Source organism: Salmo salar, chromosome ssa26 (genome assembly GCF_905237065.1).
Source record: "Salmo salar chromosome ssa26, Ssal_v3.1, whole genome shotgun sequence".
Taxonomy (NCBI): domain Eukaryota; kingdom Metazoa; phylum Chordata; class Actinopteri; order Salmoniformes; family Salmonidae; genus Salmo; species Salmo salar.
Window position 1 is genome coordinate 46,034,797 of NC_059467.1, and position 16,350 is coordinate 46,051,146.

Sequence of the window (16,350 nt, forward strand, 5' to 3'; positions counted from 1 at the left end):
GCACACATGACTTTTTTACATTGACTGTATACTAGACCTATCCTGAACTACACAATCTTGTATTTCAGGGAGTTTTGCAGATGGATGCTGAGGAAATCCTGCATGAATTCATATATATTGATGAGGCAGGGTTCAACCTCACAAAAGCAAGAAGGAGAGGCAGAAATATCATTGGCCACAGGGCTATAATCAATGTCCCAGGGCAACGTGGGGGTAACATCACCCTTTGCGCTGCCATTTCACAGCATGGGGTTCTCCTCCGTCATGCCAAAATGGGCCCTTACAACACACCTCACATTCTCGCATTTTTGGACCGATTGCACCACATCGTCACAGCAGGTAATGAAATGCACCAGATGCAATACACTGTCATCTGAGACAATGTGTCATTCCACCGCTCTGCTTTGGTCCAGAACTGGTTTCAACACCATCCAAAGTTGACAGTACTATACCTTCCACCATACTCTCCGTTTCTAAACCCTATCAAAGAGTTTTTCTCTGCATGGCGGTGGAAGGTTTACGATCTCCAGCCCCAGGCTCAGGTACCCTTCATTCAGGCCATGGAGGACGCATGTGACCAAGACCACGCCGCAGCTGTGCAAGGATGGATTCGACATTCAAGACGGTTCTTCCCGCATTGTCTTGCTAATGAGGATATTGCTTGTGATGTTGATGAAATTCTCTGGCCAGATCCAGCTAGGCGAAGAGATAATGTATAGTATGTTTACTGTAGTATTTTCTGTACAATATTGTCAGTTTTTTTTTCAGATAATGTTGTTGTTGTTATTTACTGTAATTGTAACCTGTACTGGATACAGTGTTTTACATTTGTCTGTTTGCTGAGCTAACAGTGTTATGCACACTACTGTAGTAGCATGAAAACTGGGACGTGTTTTGCTGTGATTTTCCATGTTGACATGTTGACTGATGTGGGTATATGGAGAGAAATAAATGATATTTTCCTCAGTCTGCAGCATTGGTCTTGTGTAGTGTTTGTATAGTTGCACTTTCTCTGTGTACTTCATTTACAGCACTCTAATCACTGACAATTAGACCTGCTAAAAGTGTTTTAGGTTAGCAACAGCAGTGTGTAACTGGTTCAAAAAGATTGAAGTCATATGAAATGTGTGTGTTTCGTATGGTAACAAAATATTGTTTTTATGAAGTCGTGTATAGTTTTGACAGTGTTCCATTTTGCAAATGATCTGAAGTGTTGTGCTACTTTGGTGTAGGGTTGTGCTAATTGTGTGTAGTGTTTTGACAAACCGGGCCTGTTTTCAAAATTGTGCTTAAACAATTGAAAAAAACTGTAATCATATGGCCACCCAGACTTTGTTTTTACACTGCTGCTACTCGCTGTTTATCTATGCATTGTCACTTTACCCCTACCTACATGTACAAATTAGCTCGACTAACGTGTACCCCCGAACATTTTATTGTTATTTTTTATTTAAAAAATGTACTTTAGTTTATTTAGTAAATATTTTCTTAACTCTATTTCTTGAACTGCATTGTGGGTTAAGGGCTTGTAAGTAAGCATTTCACAGTAAGGTTTACACCTGTTGTATTCGGCACATGTGACAAATACAATTTGATTTGATTTGATAGTTTGATACTGCAGGACATCCTGCATATGATGACATCTGCATATGATAACATCTGCTGGTTCACTGAGTAAGACATCCTAGAACTGGCTGTGTTCCAGATGGAGCCCTATCTCCTTTACAGGGCACTACTTTTGACCAGGGCCTATAGGGCTATATAGGGTAAAGGGTGCCATTTGTGTGTATCATGTTAGTTTATTTAGTTCATAGAGGGAAAATGAGGAGTGAAGGAAAGTTTAATTTACTTTCAACACAGCTTTGTGTGTGTGTGTGTGTGTGTGTGTGTGTGTGTGTGTGTGTGTGTGTGTGTGTGTGTGTGTGTGTGTGTGTGTGTGTGTGTGTGTGTGTGTGTGTGTGTGTGTGTGTGTGACCATCACATTTACCTATTCATCCCAGACAGATAGACCCATGAAGGGGAGAGCGGGAGTGCACCGCACCAGGGCACGTGGAGAGAGGACATCTATTGTGAAATGAGATGCAGCCCTTGATGTTTATTTAACTGTAGGTGGGAAGGTAGAGAGACGAGCATTAGTTTCTATGTCAGTCTACGTCATCGGTGGCCCTGTATATATATGTCTGTACCTCTGTCTCTTACTAAACCTACAACACCACACCAGCGGAGAGAAACACTGATCTAACACACTACTGTACACCTCTCAGCTGACAACTCTATTGTTACAAGGATGCAGGCAGAGGAATACAATCGTAGAGGTAAGAAAGGCTTCTTCTCTATATAGTGCTGAGTAAAGCTAAAACCATGTATTTAGATTGTAGGTAGTTATTGTAGGTAGTTATTGTAGGTAGGTATTGTAGGTAGTTATTGTAGGTAGGTATTTTAGGTAGGTATTGTAGGTAGGTATTGTAGGTTGTTATTGTAGGTAGGTGTTGTAGGTAGATGGTTGGTATTGTAGGTAGATAGATGGTTGGTATTGTAGGTAGATGGTTGGTATTGTAGGCAGGTAGATGGTTGGTATTGTAGGTAGGTAGATGGTTGGTGTTGTAGGTAGATAGATGGTTGGTATTGTAGGTAGATGGTTGGTATTGTAGATGGTTGGTATTGTAGGTAGTTATTGTAGGTAGGTAGGTATGTAGGTAGATGGTTGTATTGTAGGTAGGTAGATGGTAGGTATGGTATATGGTTGGTATTGTAGGTAGATGGTTGGTATTGTAGGCAGGTAGATGGTTGGTGTTGTAGGTAGGTAGATGGTTGATATTGTAGATGGTTGGTATTGTAGATAGTTATTGTAGGTAGGTAGGTAGATGGTTGGCATTGTAGGTAGGTAGATGGTAGGTATTGTAGGTAGTTATTGTAGGTAGGTAGGTAGATGGTTGGTATTGTAGGTAGGTAGATGGTAGGTATTGTAGATGGTTGGTATTGTAGGTAGATGGTTGGTATTGTAGGCAGGTAGATGGTTGGTATTGTAGGCAGATAGATCGTTGGTGTTGTAGGTAGATGGTTGGTATTGTAGGCAGGTAGATGGTTGGTATTGTAGGTAGATGGTTGGTATTGTAGGCAGGTAGATGGTTGGTATTGTAGGTAGATAGATGGTTGGTGTTGTAGGTAGGTAGATGGGGACAATAAAAGGCAATTCTAAAATATGCAGTTTTGTCATACTGTACAACGCAATGCCACAGATGTGTCAGGTTTTGAGGGAGCGTGCAAATGGCATGCATGCAGACTACAGGAATGTACACCAGAGCGGTTGCCAGAGAATTGAATGTTCATTTCTCTACCATAAGCCGCCTCCAACGTCGTTTTAGAGAATTTGGCAGTACGTCCAATCGGCCTCGTTAACCACGCCAGCCCAGGACCTCCACATCCGGCTTCTTCACCTGCAGGATCGTCTGGGACCAGCCACCCGAACAGCTGATAAAACTGTAATAAAGCTCTTTTGTGGGGAAAAAAATATTCTGATTGGCTGGGCCTGGTTTCCCAGTAGATGGACCTGGCTCCCAAATGGGTGGGCCGATATCTCCCTGGTCCACCCATGGCTGCGCCCCTGTCATGTGAAATCCATAGATTACGGCCTAATGAATTTATTTAAATGAACTGATTTCTTTAAAAAAAAAAAGTCCTTATATAAACTGTAAAATCGCTGAAATTATTTGCATGTTGCGTTTATATTTTTGCTCAGTATAATATGCTATCTAATATTGTGTAATCTGTCTGTTGTTTTGTTATACCCTGAAGAAGACCAAAACATCTATTTCTATAGATCTCAAAGAGTGGTTGAACATTGTTTGTGATTGATATCCTATATAATATAATATGCTATCTAATATTGTGTAATCTGACTGTTGTGTGTTGTCCGTCGTCCAGGTAAAGAGATGGTGGATTACATCACTAGGTACCTGACCACCATCAGAGAGAGGAAGGTGACCCCAGGCCCAGAGGTGAAGCCTGGCTATATGAGAGAGCTGCTGCCAGACAGCGCCCCCACTGACCCGGAGGACTGGGACTGTATCTTCAGGGACATAGAGAAGGTCATCATGCCTGGGGTACGTTATGTTCACACATTATATACTCAGCAAAAAAAGAAACATCCCTTTTTCAGGACCCTGTCTTTCAAAGAGAATTCGTAAAAATCCAAATAACTTCACAGATCTTCATTGTAAAGTGTTTAAACACTGTTTCCCATGCTTGTTCAATGAACCATAAACCATTCATGAACATGAACAGTCGTTAAGACACTAACAGCTTAGGCAATTAAGGTCACAGTTATGAAAACTTAGGACACTAAAGAGGCCTTTCTACTGACTGAAAAACACCAAAAGAAATATGCCCAGGGTCCCTGCTCATCTGCGTGAACGTGCCTTAGGCATGCTGCAAGGAGGCATGAGGACTGCAGATGTGGCCAGGGCAATAAATTGCAATGTCCGTACTGTGAGACGCCTAAGACAGCGCTAACAGGGAGACAGGACGGACAGCTGATCGTCCTCGCAGTGGCAGACCACATGTAACAACACCTGCACATGATCGGCATATCCGAACATCACACCTGCGGGACAGGTACAGGATGGCAACAACAACTGCCCGAGTTACACCAGGAACGCACAATCCCTCCATCAGTGCTCAGACTGTCCGCAATAGGCTGAGAGAGGCTGGACTGAGGGCTTGTAGGCCTGTTGTATGGCAGGTCCTCACCAGACATCACCGGCAACAACGTCGCCTTTGGAGGTGGAGGGTCCGTCATGGTCTGGGGCGGTGTGTCACAGCATCATCGGACTGAGCTTGTTGTCATTGCAGGCAATCGCAACGCTGTGCGTTACAGGGAAGACATCCTCCTCCCTCATGTGGTACCCTTCCTGCAGGCTCATCCTGACATGACCCTTCAGCATGACAATGCAACCAGCCATACTGCTTGTTCTGTGCGTGATTTCCTGCAAGACAGGAATGTCAGTGTTCTGCCATGGCCAGCGAAGAGCCCGGATCCCAATCCCATTGAGCACGTCTGGGACCTGTTGGATCGGAGGGTGAGGGCTAGGGCCATTCCCCCCAGAAATGTCCGGGAACTTGCAGATGCCTTGGTGAAAGAGTGGGGTAACATCTCACAGCAGGAACTGGCAAATCTGGTGCAGTCCAGATGCAGCTGGTGGCCACACCAGATACTGACTGTTACTTTTGATTTTGACCCCCCCTGTTTTTCAGGAGCACATTATTCCATTTCTGTTAGTCACATGTCTGTGGAACTTGTTCAGTTTATGTCTCAGTTGTTGAATCTTGTTATGTTCATACAAATATTTACACATGTTAAGTTTGCTGAAAATAAACACAGTTGACAGTGAGAGGACGTTTCTTTTTTTGCTGAGTTTCGAACAAGGACCTCAATTGCCGAGTGACTATGAGACGTTACCAGGACCATTGTGATTCAAACATGAATTGTTCACTGAGTGACTATGAGACGTTACCAGGACCATTGTGATTCAAACATGAATTGTTCACTGAGTGACTATGAGACGTTACCAGGACCATTGTGATTCAAACATGAATTGTTCACTGAGTGACTATGAGACGTTACCAGGACCATTGTGATTCAAACATGAATTGTTCACTGAGTGACTATGAGACGTTACCAGGACCATTGTGATTCAAACATGAATTGTTCACTGAGTGACTATGAGACGTTACCAGGACCATTGTGGATCAAACATGAATTGTTCACTGTAACTTGTTGTAAGGATATTCTGTCCCCCAAAGTATCTTTCTGGCACTAATGATGGAGTGTGTTTGTGCCTGCGTGTGTGTTTGTGTGTGTGTGTTGGTCAGGTGGTTCACTGGCAGAGCCCCTACATGCATGCGTACTACCCAGCCCTGACCTCCTGGCCCTCCATGTTAGGAGACATGCTGGCTGATGCCATCAACAACATCGGATTCACCTGGGTAACCATCTTATCACATCCAACTTTATTTACTCTTTGCGTGGAACTACACAAAATTAACTCACTTAATTATCCAACTAAAGTTCTGGTTTAAAGACTCGAATATCATGTTTTTTTAAAGATATTTCCTGGCAGCACATTAACTGTTACATCAAGTTAGTGAGTTTTTTTTCTCCACATGAGCCATGGGTTAACTAGAAGTAACTTTGGATACAATCATCTGTTACAGACAACTCCTGCAGGAAATCCTATAGTAGTGTGATATTTATTTATTAATTAATTAATTATTTATGATAGAATAACATGATGTTGTGTTGGGTCCAGGCCTCCAGCCCGGCGTGTACAGAGCTGGAGATGAACGTGATGGACTGGTTGTGTAAAGCCCTTGGTCTCCCCACCTCCTTCCTCCATCACCACCCAGACAGCACCGGAGGAGGAATACTTCAGGTAGGATAGATACACCTGGATACACCTGACCATACTCACCTTTACAGTACCAACTAGACAGCACCGGGGGAGGAATACTTCAGGTAGGATAGATACACCTGGATACACCTGACCATACTCACCTTTACAGTACCAACTAGACAGCACCGGGGGAGGAATACTTCAGGTAGCATAGATACACCTGGATACACCTGACCATACTCACCTTTACAGTACCAACTAGACAGCACCGGAGGAGGAATACTTCAGGTAGGATAGATACACCTGGATACACCTGACCATACTCACCTTTACAGTACCAACTAGACAGCACCGGAGGAGGAATACTTCAGGTAGGATAGATACACCTGGATACACCTGACCATACTCACCTTTACAGTACCAACTAGACAGCACCAGGGGAGGAATACTTCAGGTAGGATAGATACACCTGGATACACCTGACCATACTCACCTTTACAGTACCAACTAGACAGCACCGGAGGAGGAATACTTCAGGTAGGATAGATACACCTGGATACACCTGACCATACTCACCTTTACAGTACCAACTAGACAGCACCGGGGGAGGAATACTTCAGGTAGGATAGATACACCTGGATACACCTGACCATACTCACCTTTACAGTACCAACTAGACAGCACCGGAGGAGGAATACTTCAGGTAGGATAGATACACCTGGATACACCTGACCATACTCACCTTTACAGTACCAACTAGACAGCACCGGAGGAGGAATACTTCAGGTAGGATAGATACACCTGGATACACCTGACCATACTCACCTTTACAGTACCAACTAGACAGCACCGGAGGAGGAATACTTCAGGTAGGATAGATACACCTGACCATACTCACCTTTACAGTACCAACTAGACAGCACCGGGGGAGGAATACTTCAGGTAGGATAGATACACCTGGATACACCTGACCATACTCACCTTTACAGTACCAACTAGACAGCACCGGGGGAGGAATACTTCAGGTAGGATAGATACACCTGACCATACTCACCTTTACAGTACCAACTAGACAGCACCGGAGGAGGAATACTTCAGGTAGGATAGATACACCTGGATACACCTGACCATACTCACCTTTACAGTACCAACTAGACAGCACCGGAGGAGGAATACTTCAGGTAGGATAGATACACCTGGATACACCTGACCATACTCACCTTTACAGTACCAACTAGACAGCACCGGGGAGGAATACTTCAGGTAGGATAGATACACCTGACCATACTCACCTTTACAGTACCAACTAGACAGCACCGGAGGAGGAATACTTCAGGTAGGATAGATACACCTGGATACACCTGACCATACTCACCTTTACAGTACCAACTAGACAGCACCGGGGGAGGAATAGGCAGGTAGACATGTACCTGCCTGTCTACTGGAGAGAGACATGTACTCTCACAGCACCACCTAGTGGTGAATGGGAATACCATTCTCTACACTCCTCTCAGAGAGCAGTAAATATGAGCCCTCAGATGTTTCAGTTTACATAAACGTAGTGCTTTTCTCCCTCCCTCCCCCTCCCTCCCTCCCTCCCTCCCTCCCTCCCTCCCTCCCTCCCTCCCTCCCTCCCTCCCTCCCTCCCTCCCTCCCCATCCCTCTCTCCTCTCAGAGCACAGTGAGTGAGAGTAGTCTGGTAGCTCTGCTGGCTGCCAGGAAGGCCAGGATCCAGCAGCAGAAGAGGACAGATCCAGCAGACAGAGACCTGGACGACTCAGTGGTCAACTCCAGACTGGTGGCCTACGCATCAGACCAGGTCAAGATGGAATGGGTTAGGCACACACGCACATATGCAACGTTTGCAAACATGCACGAAAGCACACACACACGCGCACACTCACACACACAAATAGTGAGTTCTGCATAATGAGAGATTGTCTGTCTGTCTGTCTGTCTGTCTGTCTGTCTGTCTGTCCGTCTGTCCATCTATCTGCCTGTCTGTCTGTCCGTCTGTCTGTCCATCTCTCCGTCTGCTCTCTGCCTCTATCAGGCTCACTCCTCAGTGGAGAAGGCAGGTCTGATCTCCCTGGTGAAGATCAGGTTCCTCCCTCCAGACGACCACTTCTCCCTGAGAGGAGACACTCTGAAACAGGCCATCCAGGAGGACAGGAGGAGAGGACTGGTACCTGTCATGGTAGGTCATGGTAGGGTATATTCGGGGGTGGTAGATCATGGTAGGGTATATTAGGGGATGGTAGGGTATATTAGGGGGTGGTAGATCATGGTAGGGTATATTAGGGGGTGGTAGGTCATGGTAGGGTATTTAGGGGATGGTAGGTCATGGTAGGGTATATTAGGGGGTGGTAGGTCATGGTAGGGTATATTAGGGGATGGTAGGGTATATTAGGGGGTGGTAGGTCATGGTAGGGTATATTAGGGGGTGGTAGGTCATGGTAGGGTATATTAGGGGATGGTAGGTCATGGTAGGGTATATTAGGGGATGGTAGGTCATGGTAGGGTATATTAGGGGCTGGTAGGTCATGGTAGGGTATATTAGGGGGTGGTAGGTCATGGTAGGGTATATTAGGGGTGGTAGGTCATGGTAGGGTATATTAGGGGATGGTAGGTCATGGTAGGGTATATTAGGGGTGGTAGGTCATGGTAGGGTATATTAGGGGTGGTAGGTCATGGTAGGGTATATTCGGGGGTGATAGGTCATGGTAGAGTATATTAGGGGATGGTAGGTCATGGTAGGATATATTATGTCATGGTAGGGTATATTCGGGGGTGATAGGTCATGGTAGAGTCTATTAGGGGGTGATAGGTCATGGTAGGGTATATTAGGGGATGGTAGGGTATATTAGGGGGTGGTAGATCATGGTAGGGTATATTAGGGGGTGGTAGGTCATGGTAGGGTATATTAGGGGGTGGTAGGTCATGGTAGGATATATTAGGGGTGTTAGGTCATGGTAGGATATATTAGGGGTGTTAGGTCATGGTAGGGTGTATTAGGGGATGGTAGGTCATGGTAGGGTATATTAGGGGGTGGTAGGTCATGGTAGGGTATATTAGGGGTGGTAGGTCATGGTACGGTATATTAGGGGATGGTAGGTCATGGTAGGGTATATTAGGGGTGGTAGGTCATGGTAGGGTATATTAGGGGGTGGTAGGTCATGGTAGGGTATATTAGGGGATGGTAGGTCATGGTAGGGTATATTCGGGGATGATAGGTCATGGTAGGGTGTATTAGGGGGTGGTAGGTCATGGTAGGGTATATTAGGGGGTGGTAGGTCATGGTAGGGTATATTAGGGGATGGTAGGTCATGGTAGGGTATATTAGGGGGTGGTAGGTCATGGTAGGGTATATTAGGGGGTGGTAGGTCATGGTAGGGTATATTAGGGGATGGTAGATCATGGTAGGGTATATTAGGGGATGGTAGGTCATGGTAGGGTATATTAGGGGGTGGTAGGTCATGGTAGGGTATATAGGTTGTAACCAAACCAATGATCATGTTTGTTTGTTTCAGCTGTGTGCCACTCTGGGGACCACGGGGGTGTGTGCCTTCGACGACCTGTTAGAGCTGGGACCAGTGTGTACGTCTGTATCTCCTACCTCTAATTATTATACACACCCGTATGACATACAACACGTACCACACATAACATGTATGACATATGACTTTGTAAAATCTCAGCATCCTCGGTACGTAGTCATAAAGCGCCTCAGAGTAACAGCGCTGATCATGAATGGACGGGGGGGGGGACGTTGCTCTGCTCCTATGAGCCGTTCCTGCTCGCACAAGCCAAGGTTCCCGCAAGGCTACTTTATACTTACTCTGAGACGCTGTATGAATACAGATAAGGGTCGCAGGTTCAAGTTCCACTCGGACTCCCACCGCCCCCCAGATTCTCTGCAAAACGTGTTTGTATTCCTCCCCCTGCCTGGCCTAGGTGCAGAGGAAGGTCTGTGGCTGCATGTGGATGCAGCGTACGCCGGCTCAGCGTTCCTCTGCCCTGAGCTGAGAGGACCTCTGGGGGGTATAGAGTACGCTGACTCCTTCGCATTCAACCCCTCCAAATGGATGATGGTCCACTTCGACTGCACTGCCTTCTGGTGAGAGAGAGGGGAGGGGAGGGGAGGGAGGGAGGGAGGGAGGGAGGAAGGAAGGGGAGGGAGAGAGGGAGGGAGAGAGAAAGGGGAGAGAGAGAGGGAGGGAGAGAGAAAGGGGAGGGAGAGAGGAATGGGAGGGAGAGAGGGAGGGAGAGACGAATGGGAGAAAGGAAGAGAGAGGGAGAGAGAGAGAGAAAGGGGAGGGAGAGAGGGAGAGAGAAAGGGGAGGGAGAGAGAAAGGGAGAGAGGAATGGGAGGGAGAGAGGGAGGGAGAGAGAGAGAAAGGGGAGGGAGAGAGGAATGGGAGGGAGAGAGGGAGGGAGAGAGAAAGGGGAGGGAGAGAGGGAGGGAGAGAGAGAGAAAGGGGAGGGAGAGAGGGAGGGAGAGAGAAAGGGGAGGGAGAGAGGGAGGGAGAGAGAAAGGGGAGGGAGAGAGGGAGGGAGAGAGAAAGGGGAGGGAGAGAGGAATGGGAGGGAGAGAGGGAGGGAGAGAGAAAGGGGAGGGAGAGAGGGAGGGAGAGAGAGAGAAAGGGGAGGGAGAGAGGGAGGGAGAGAGAAAGGGGAGGGAGAGAGGGAGGGAGAGAGAAAGGGGAGGGAGAGAGGGAGGGAGAGAGAAAGGGGAGGGAGAGAGGAATGGGAGGGAGAGAGGGAGGGAGAGAGAAAGGGGAGGGAGAGAGGGAGGGAGAGAGAGAGAAAGGGGAGGGAGAGAGGGAGGGAGAGAGAAAGGGGAGGGAGAGAGGGAGGGAGAGAGAGAGAAAGGGGAGGGAGAGAGGGAGGGAGAGAGAAAGGGGAGGGAGAGGAATGGGAGGGAGAGAGAGAGGGAGAGAGAAAGGGGAGGGAGAGAGGGAGGGAGAGAGAGAGAAAGGGGAGGGAGAGAGGGAGGGAGAGAGAAAGGGGAGGGAGAGGAATGGGAGGGAGAGAGAGAGGGAGAGAGAAAGGGGAGGGAGAGAGGGAGGGAGAGAGAGAGAAAGGGGAGGGAGAGAGGGAGGGAGAGAGAAAGGGGAGGGAGAGGAATGGGAGGGAGAGAGAGAGGGAGAGAGGAATGGGAGAAAGGAAGAGAGAGGGAGAGAGAGAGAGGGAGGAAGACCTGGTTTTCATCCTGTCCTGCAGTCTAATGTCCAAATCCCCTCTAGTGGCCTCATGGGTGGAATATTAATAATAATAAATTAACATTTCAGAAAGACAGCCGGAAATCTACTGTTTCTATGTCAAATGGTTTTGTTATAGTTCAGTCTTCTGTACTGTATATAAAGTGTAATATTGGGATGTAAACTCAAAATGTAATACATTTCAACTCTATATCTGACGTGATCTTCTGTTTGTTAAGCCCATAACCATGTGTGTGAGGTGTAAACTTTTGTTTCAAAGTAGATTTTTTTAAGACTACCAAGAAACACTGTGTGACCCTGATTTAGCCCACTGCAGTAAAATGTTTTAAAAAGAGAGAGGGTGGTAGAGAGGAGTTATGACGACCCTCAAGGGCTTTCCAGACACGAAGCGGTGGCAGAGTTTCCCATTCATCATTTATTGGAGCTAGGCGGGAGGCAGAATTTTATCCAGGTAGAGCGATCGCCGTTGCTCGTGCACGTGAAAGCCACTCAGCCAAGGCAGAGTAAATAGGACTCTGCTCTATTTTGGCTAACTCCGCTCAGCCCCATGGCATCCTGTCTGGAAAGCCCTTCAGGCTTCATGTACAGTATTACTAATCTGGGGATAGAGATATAGTAACATGTTTTCTACGCTGGTCCTAACAGGGTGAAGGACAAGTACAAGCTCCAACAAACCTTCAGTGTCGACCCTGTCTACCTCAGACACGAAAACTCAGACCAAGCCACCGACTTCATGGTACAAACTACCTACATTTGACATTTTAGTCATTTAGCAGACGCGCTTATCCAGAACGACTTGCAGTAGTGAGTGCATACATTTTCCTACTTTCTTCATACTGGTCCCCCGTGGGAATCAAACCCACAACCCTGGCATTGCAAACTCTACCAACTGAACCACGCTCTATACCTACCTACCAATTTGAAGACTTTATTTTTAACATTTACTTCATGGTACACACTACCTACCTTTTGTATACTCCTGTGATAAACTCATCAACATTGTTGGTCCAACTTCTGCCTTTAAACACAGATCTAGGATCAGCTGTACCCAAATCCTAACATTAACCACTGTCGGGAAAGCATGCAAATCTTGAAACTGATCTTGATCGTGAAACTGATCTGGAAACTGATCTGGATCTTAATCTATAGATGTTAACGTTGATTTGAATGTTAACCTTGATCCTGATCCACTGTGTCTGTCAGCATTGGCAGATCCCCCTGAGTCGACGGTTCCGCTCTCTGAAGCTGTGGTTCGTGATGCGCTCCTTCGGTCTGAAGAACCTTCAGGGACACATCAGACATGTATGTAGTCTGTCTGTCTGTCTGTCTGTCTGTCTGTCTGTCTGTCTGTCTGTCTGTCTGTCTGTCTGTCTGTCTGTCTGTCTGTCTGTCTGTCTGTCTGTCTGTCTGTCTGTCTGTCTGTCTGTCTGTCTGTCTGTCTGTCTGTCTGTCTGTCTGTCTGTCTCAGTTTCTTTCTCCCTCTGTAATTTGAGATGCTGCATTACAGTGACTGACCTCTGTTTGTGTTTTCAGGGTGTAGAGATGGCTAAGCTACTGGAGTCCCTGGTTAGATGTGACCCTAACTTTGACATGCCTGCTGAGAGACACCTTGGCTTGGTGGTCTTCTGTCTCAAGGTATGTGGCCTATCCTTGTATTGTAAAGTTGTGCTGTGTTGTATTGTAAAGTTGTGTTGTGTTGTAAAGTGTTGTATTGTAAAGTTGTGTTGTATTGTATTGTAAAGTTGTGTTGTATTGTAAAGTTGTGTTGAGTTGTAAAGTTGTATTGTATTGTAAAGTTGTGTTGTGTTGTGTTGTAAAGTTGTATTGTGTTGTAAAGTTGTGTTGTATTGTAAAGTTGTGTTGTAAAGTTGTATTGTATTGTAAAGTTGTGTTGTATTGTATTGTAAAGTTGTGTTGTATTAAATTGTAAAGTTGTGTTGTATTGTGTTGTAAAGTTGTGTTGTGTTGTATTGTATTGTAAAGTTGTGTTGTATTGTATTGTAAAGTTGTGTTGTGTTGTGTTGTATCATATACTGTACATCTCCCATTGAGGAACATTTGAACAGGATTCACCATCTCACACAGAACACGGTATGGAGATGGGTCTCTACAATGTCCACATAGCTGGTTCTTACATGTCATGGTCACCTGTGAACATACTGTATAGGTCAGAATTCAGTCTGTTGCTTTGAGCTGGATAATGATTGACAGGGCTTGTTCATGGCAATGTACAGCTTAGAGGTCAACTGCTATCACAGCCAGGAGTTCAAAGGTCAGTCATTGTCTGTTTAAGCCTGTGAGGTAACAGGTATGTGTTTTATTATGCTGCTCAAGGTGAAGGGCAGAACACTGATAGAGATCATTCCTTCACGTGGATAACCTGGGTCTGCCCAACCCACCTCTAAGGCTGGGATTCAATCCGATCACAGTCTTTGGACAATGCTCCACTTAAAGGGTATTTCTGGTTGAGTCTACATATGCAGCATTTTAATGAGGTCTCTGCTAACGTGGGAACATTGCCTTTAAAAGCAGCATTGTCTCCAACCTGAATGGCTGGAATTCCGGCCTAAGCATTGAACCCAACTCCAAGCTGATTTGGATTGAATCCCGGCCTAAGTATTGAACCCAACTCCAACTTGACTGGACTAGATCCGGGCCTAAGTATTGAACCCAACTCCAAGCTGATTTGGATTGAATCCCGGCCTGACTATTGAACCCAACTCCAACCTGATTTGGATTGAATCCCGGCCTAACTATTGAACCCAACTCCAAGCTGATTTGGATTGAATCCCGGCCTGACTATTGAACCCAACTCCAACCTGACTTGGATTGAATCCTGGCCTAACTATTGAACCCAACTCCAACCTGATTTGGGTTGAATCCCGGCCTGACTATTGAATCCAACTCCAACCTGATTTGGGTTGAATCCCGGCCTAACTATTGAACCCAACTCCAAACTGATTTGGGTTGAATCCCGGCCTAAGTATTGAACCCAACTCTAGTTTGAATAAAAATGTAAATTTGATCACGTTCACATTTTCTCAGAACACAAATAAATGGGCCTATTTTAGGATATAAATACAGAGCTTACTTACACATTATGTCAATTGAAATCTTGTAGCACTGCCTCTCCTTAAACTTACGTCAATGAGAAAAGGGCCAAACACAGGTATCTCTCAACTGTCAAATCGCTCTCTCTCCCCCTTCTCTCTCTCTGTCTCCCCCCTCTCTCTGTCTCCCCATCTCTCCCCCCCTCCCTCTCTCTCTGTCTCACCCTCCCTCTCTCTCTCTCAGGAAGGGAATGCTCTGACTCAGGAGTTGCTACGGCGACTGACGCGGTCCGGCACCATGTACCTTGTCCCCGCCGACATCGATAGGAAACGCATCATCCGCTTCACCGTGACGTCACAGCTGACCACCTCAGAGGACATCATCAGGGACTGGAACATCATTCGCAAAATGGCCGCCGACCTTCTGGCCGAGGATGCAGAAAAACTGGCAGTCTGTAAAATGGAGGAGCAGCATTCTTCAGTCAGAAAAACTGTTGAGAAGCTGTCAGAGACAAACAGTGATTCGGAGAATCAGACAACAACAGCCGCAGAGGGCTTGGCTGCCTCTCTCATGACTAGGAAACCAAAGGAGATTGAAAAGGCCATCAGTGACACAGAGGATGAAACACTGAAAACACCCAAAAAGCAAGAGACCGGCCCAACACAGACCAGCCCCAAGACAGGATCCAAAGAGCTGGAGGCTGGCCCGACACAGACCAGCCCCAAGACAGGATCCAAAGAGCTGGAGGCCGGCCAGACACAGACCAGCCCCAAGACAGGATCCAAAGAGCTAGAAGCCAGCCCCAAGACAGGACTCAGAGAGCTAGTGACCAGCCAGGCCCAGACCAGCCAGGACCCAGAGACAGGAGCCAGAGACGGCCCTGAGGAAATCCCCTGTACTGCTGCCTTCAGAGTTCAGAGGGTCCAACCACAGCTCCGCTTGGACAGTGATAAGACTGGATTTAGACCACAACCACCATTCTGGATGGATAAAGAACAGTTTGGGTCTGAGAACAGGTCGAGGAGGAGAGTACGCTCTCTGAGCTGCAGCAGTGAGCCCTTACCTGGCCCCATTGGGCCCCTGTTTGGTCATAACACTGATCCCCTTTCTAAGCCTCTCTCTAGCTCTGTCACGGACTCACAGCCTGGACATAAAGACCCAGACCTCATCCCCCCCCTAAATGACACCCAGCTCAGGCGTCTCTCCTCAGGCCCAAGCCCCTCAGGCCTCTTTCAGATCCCAGAGTGGCCTTCTCCAACCAATTCCAACCAGCTGGGAAAACGGGTCCTGAGAAAGCTCACCAAGTTCTACAGCTTGCCCAGTTTCTGCCACCTGTGGGTGCAGTGTGGGCGCTACCAGGTGTGCTGCCCTGTCAGGGGACTTCAGATCGCCCCAAAGCTCAGATCTCCCCAAATCCCTGGTCCTCCTCTGGGTGTAGGAGACTCAGCTGTTGGTCTTGTTCCTCTGTGACTACAATAGATACCACTAACTTTCCTGCTCTACTGTAGCCAAGGTTAGCTCCTGGGTCATATTCATTAGGCACACCGTAGCAAAATGTTTTGCAATGGAAAATGAAAATGAATGTTTCTTATTGTACAAGTTCAGGTAGTCCCACCTTGGTCCAATCCGTTTTCTTCCATTTGGTGCCCGATGCATACGACCCTGTAGTCTCCCTACCAAATGTT

At 46.7% G+C, this 16,350-nt stretch overlaps 1 protein-coding gene across 1 annotated transcript; it reads left to right on the plus strand.

Moving 5' to 3' along the window:
- The first annotated feature begins 2,231 nt into the window (after nucleotides 1-2,231).
- LOC106594739 (histidine decarboxylase-like) lies at nucleotides 2,232-16,135 on the plus strand. Its single transcript, XM_045708315.1, has 11 exons — nucleotides 2,232-2,315; nucleotides 3,925-4,103; nucleotides 5,872-5,985; nucleotides 6,309-6,431; nucleotides 8,068-8,211; nucleotides 8,446-8,589; nucleotides 9,923-10,509; nucleotides 12,260-12,350; nucleotides 12,818-12,916; nucleotides 13,148-13,249; nucleotides 14,909-16,135. The coding sequence occupies exons 1-11, from the start codon at nucleotides 2,288-2,290 to the stop codon at nucleotides 16,133-16,135; spliced, it is 2,838 nt and encodes a 945-aa protein (XP_045564271.1). The 5' UTR covers nucleotides 2,232-2,287.
- The last annotated feature ends 215 nt before the right edge of the window (nucleotides 16,136-16,350 follow it).

Excerpts from the sequence above, each read along its gene's own strand:
- LOC106594739 (XM_045708315.1), top strand. The coding sequence starts at position 2,288 with ATGCAGGCAGAGGAATACAATCGTAGAG. Across the intron at positions 8,212-8,445 it reads TGGCCTACGCATCAGACCAG|GCTCACTCCTCAGTGGAGAA; the intron begins GTCAAGATGGAA and ends TGCCTCTATCAG. Across the intron at positions 10,510-12,259 it reads TTCGACTGCACTGCCTTCTG|GGTGAAGGACAAGTACAAGC; the intron begins GTGAGAGAGAGG and ends TGGTCCTAACAG.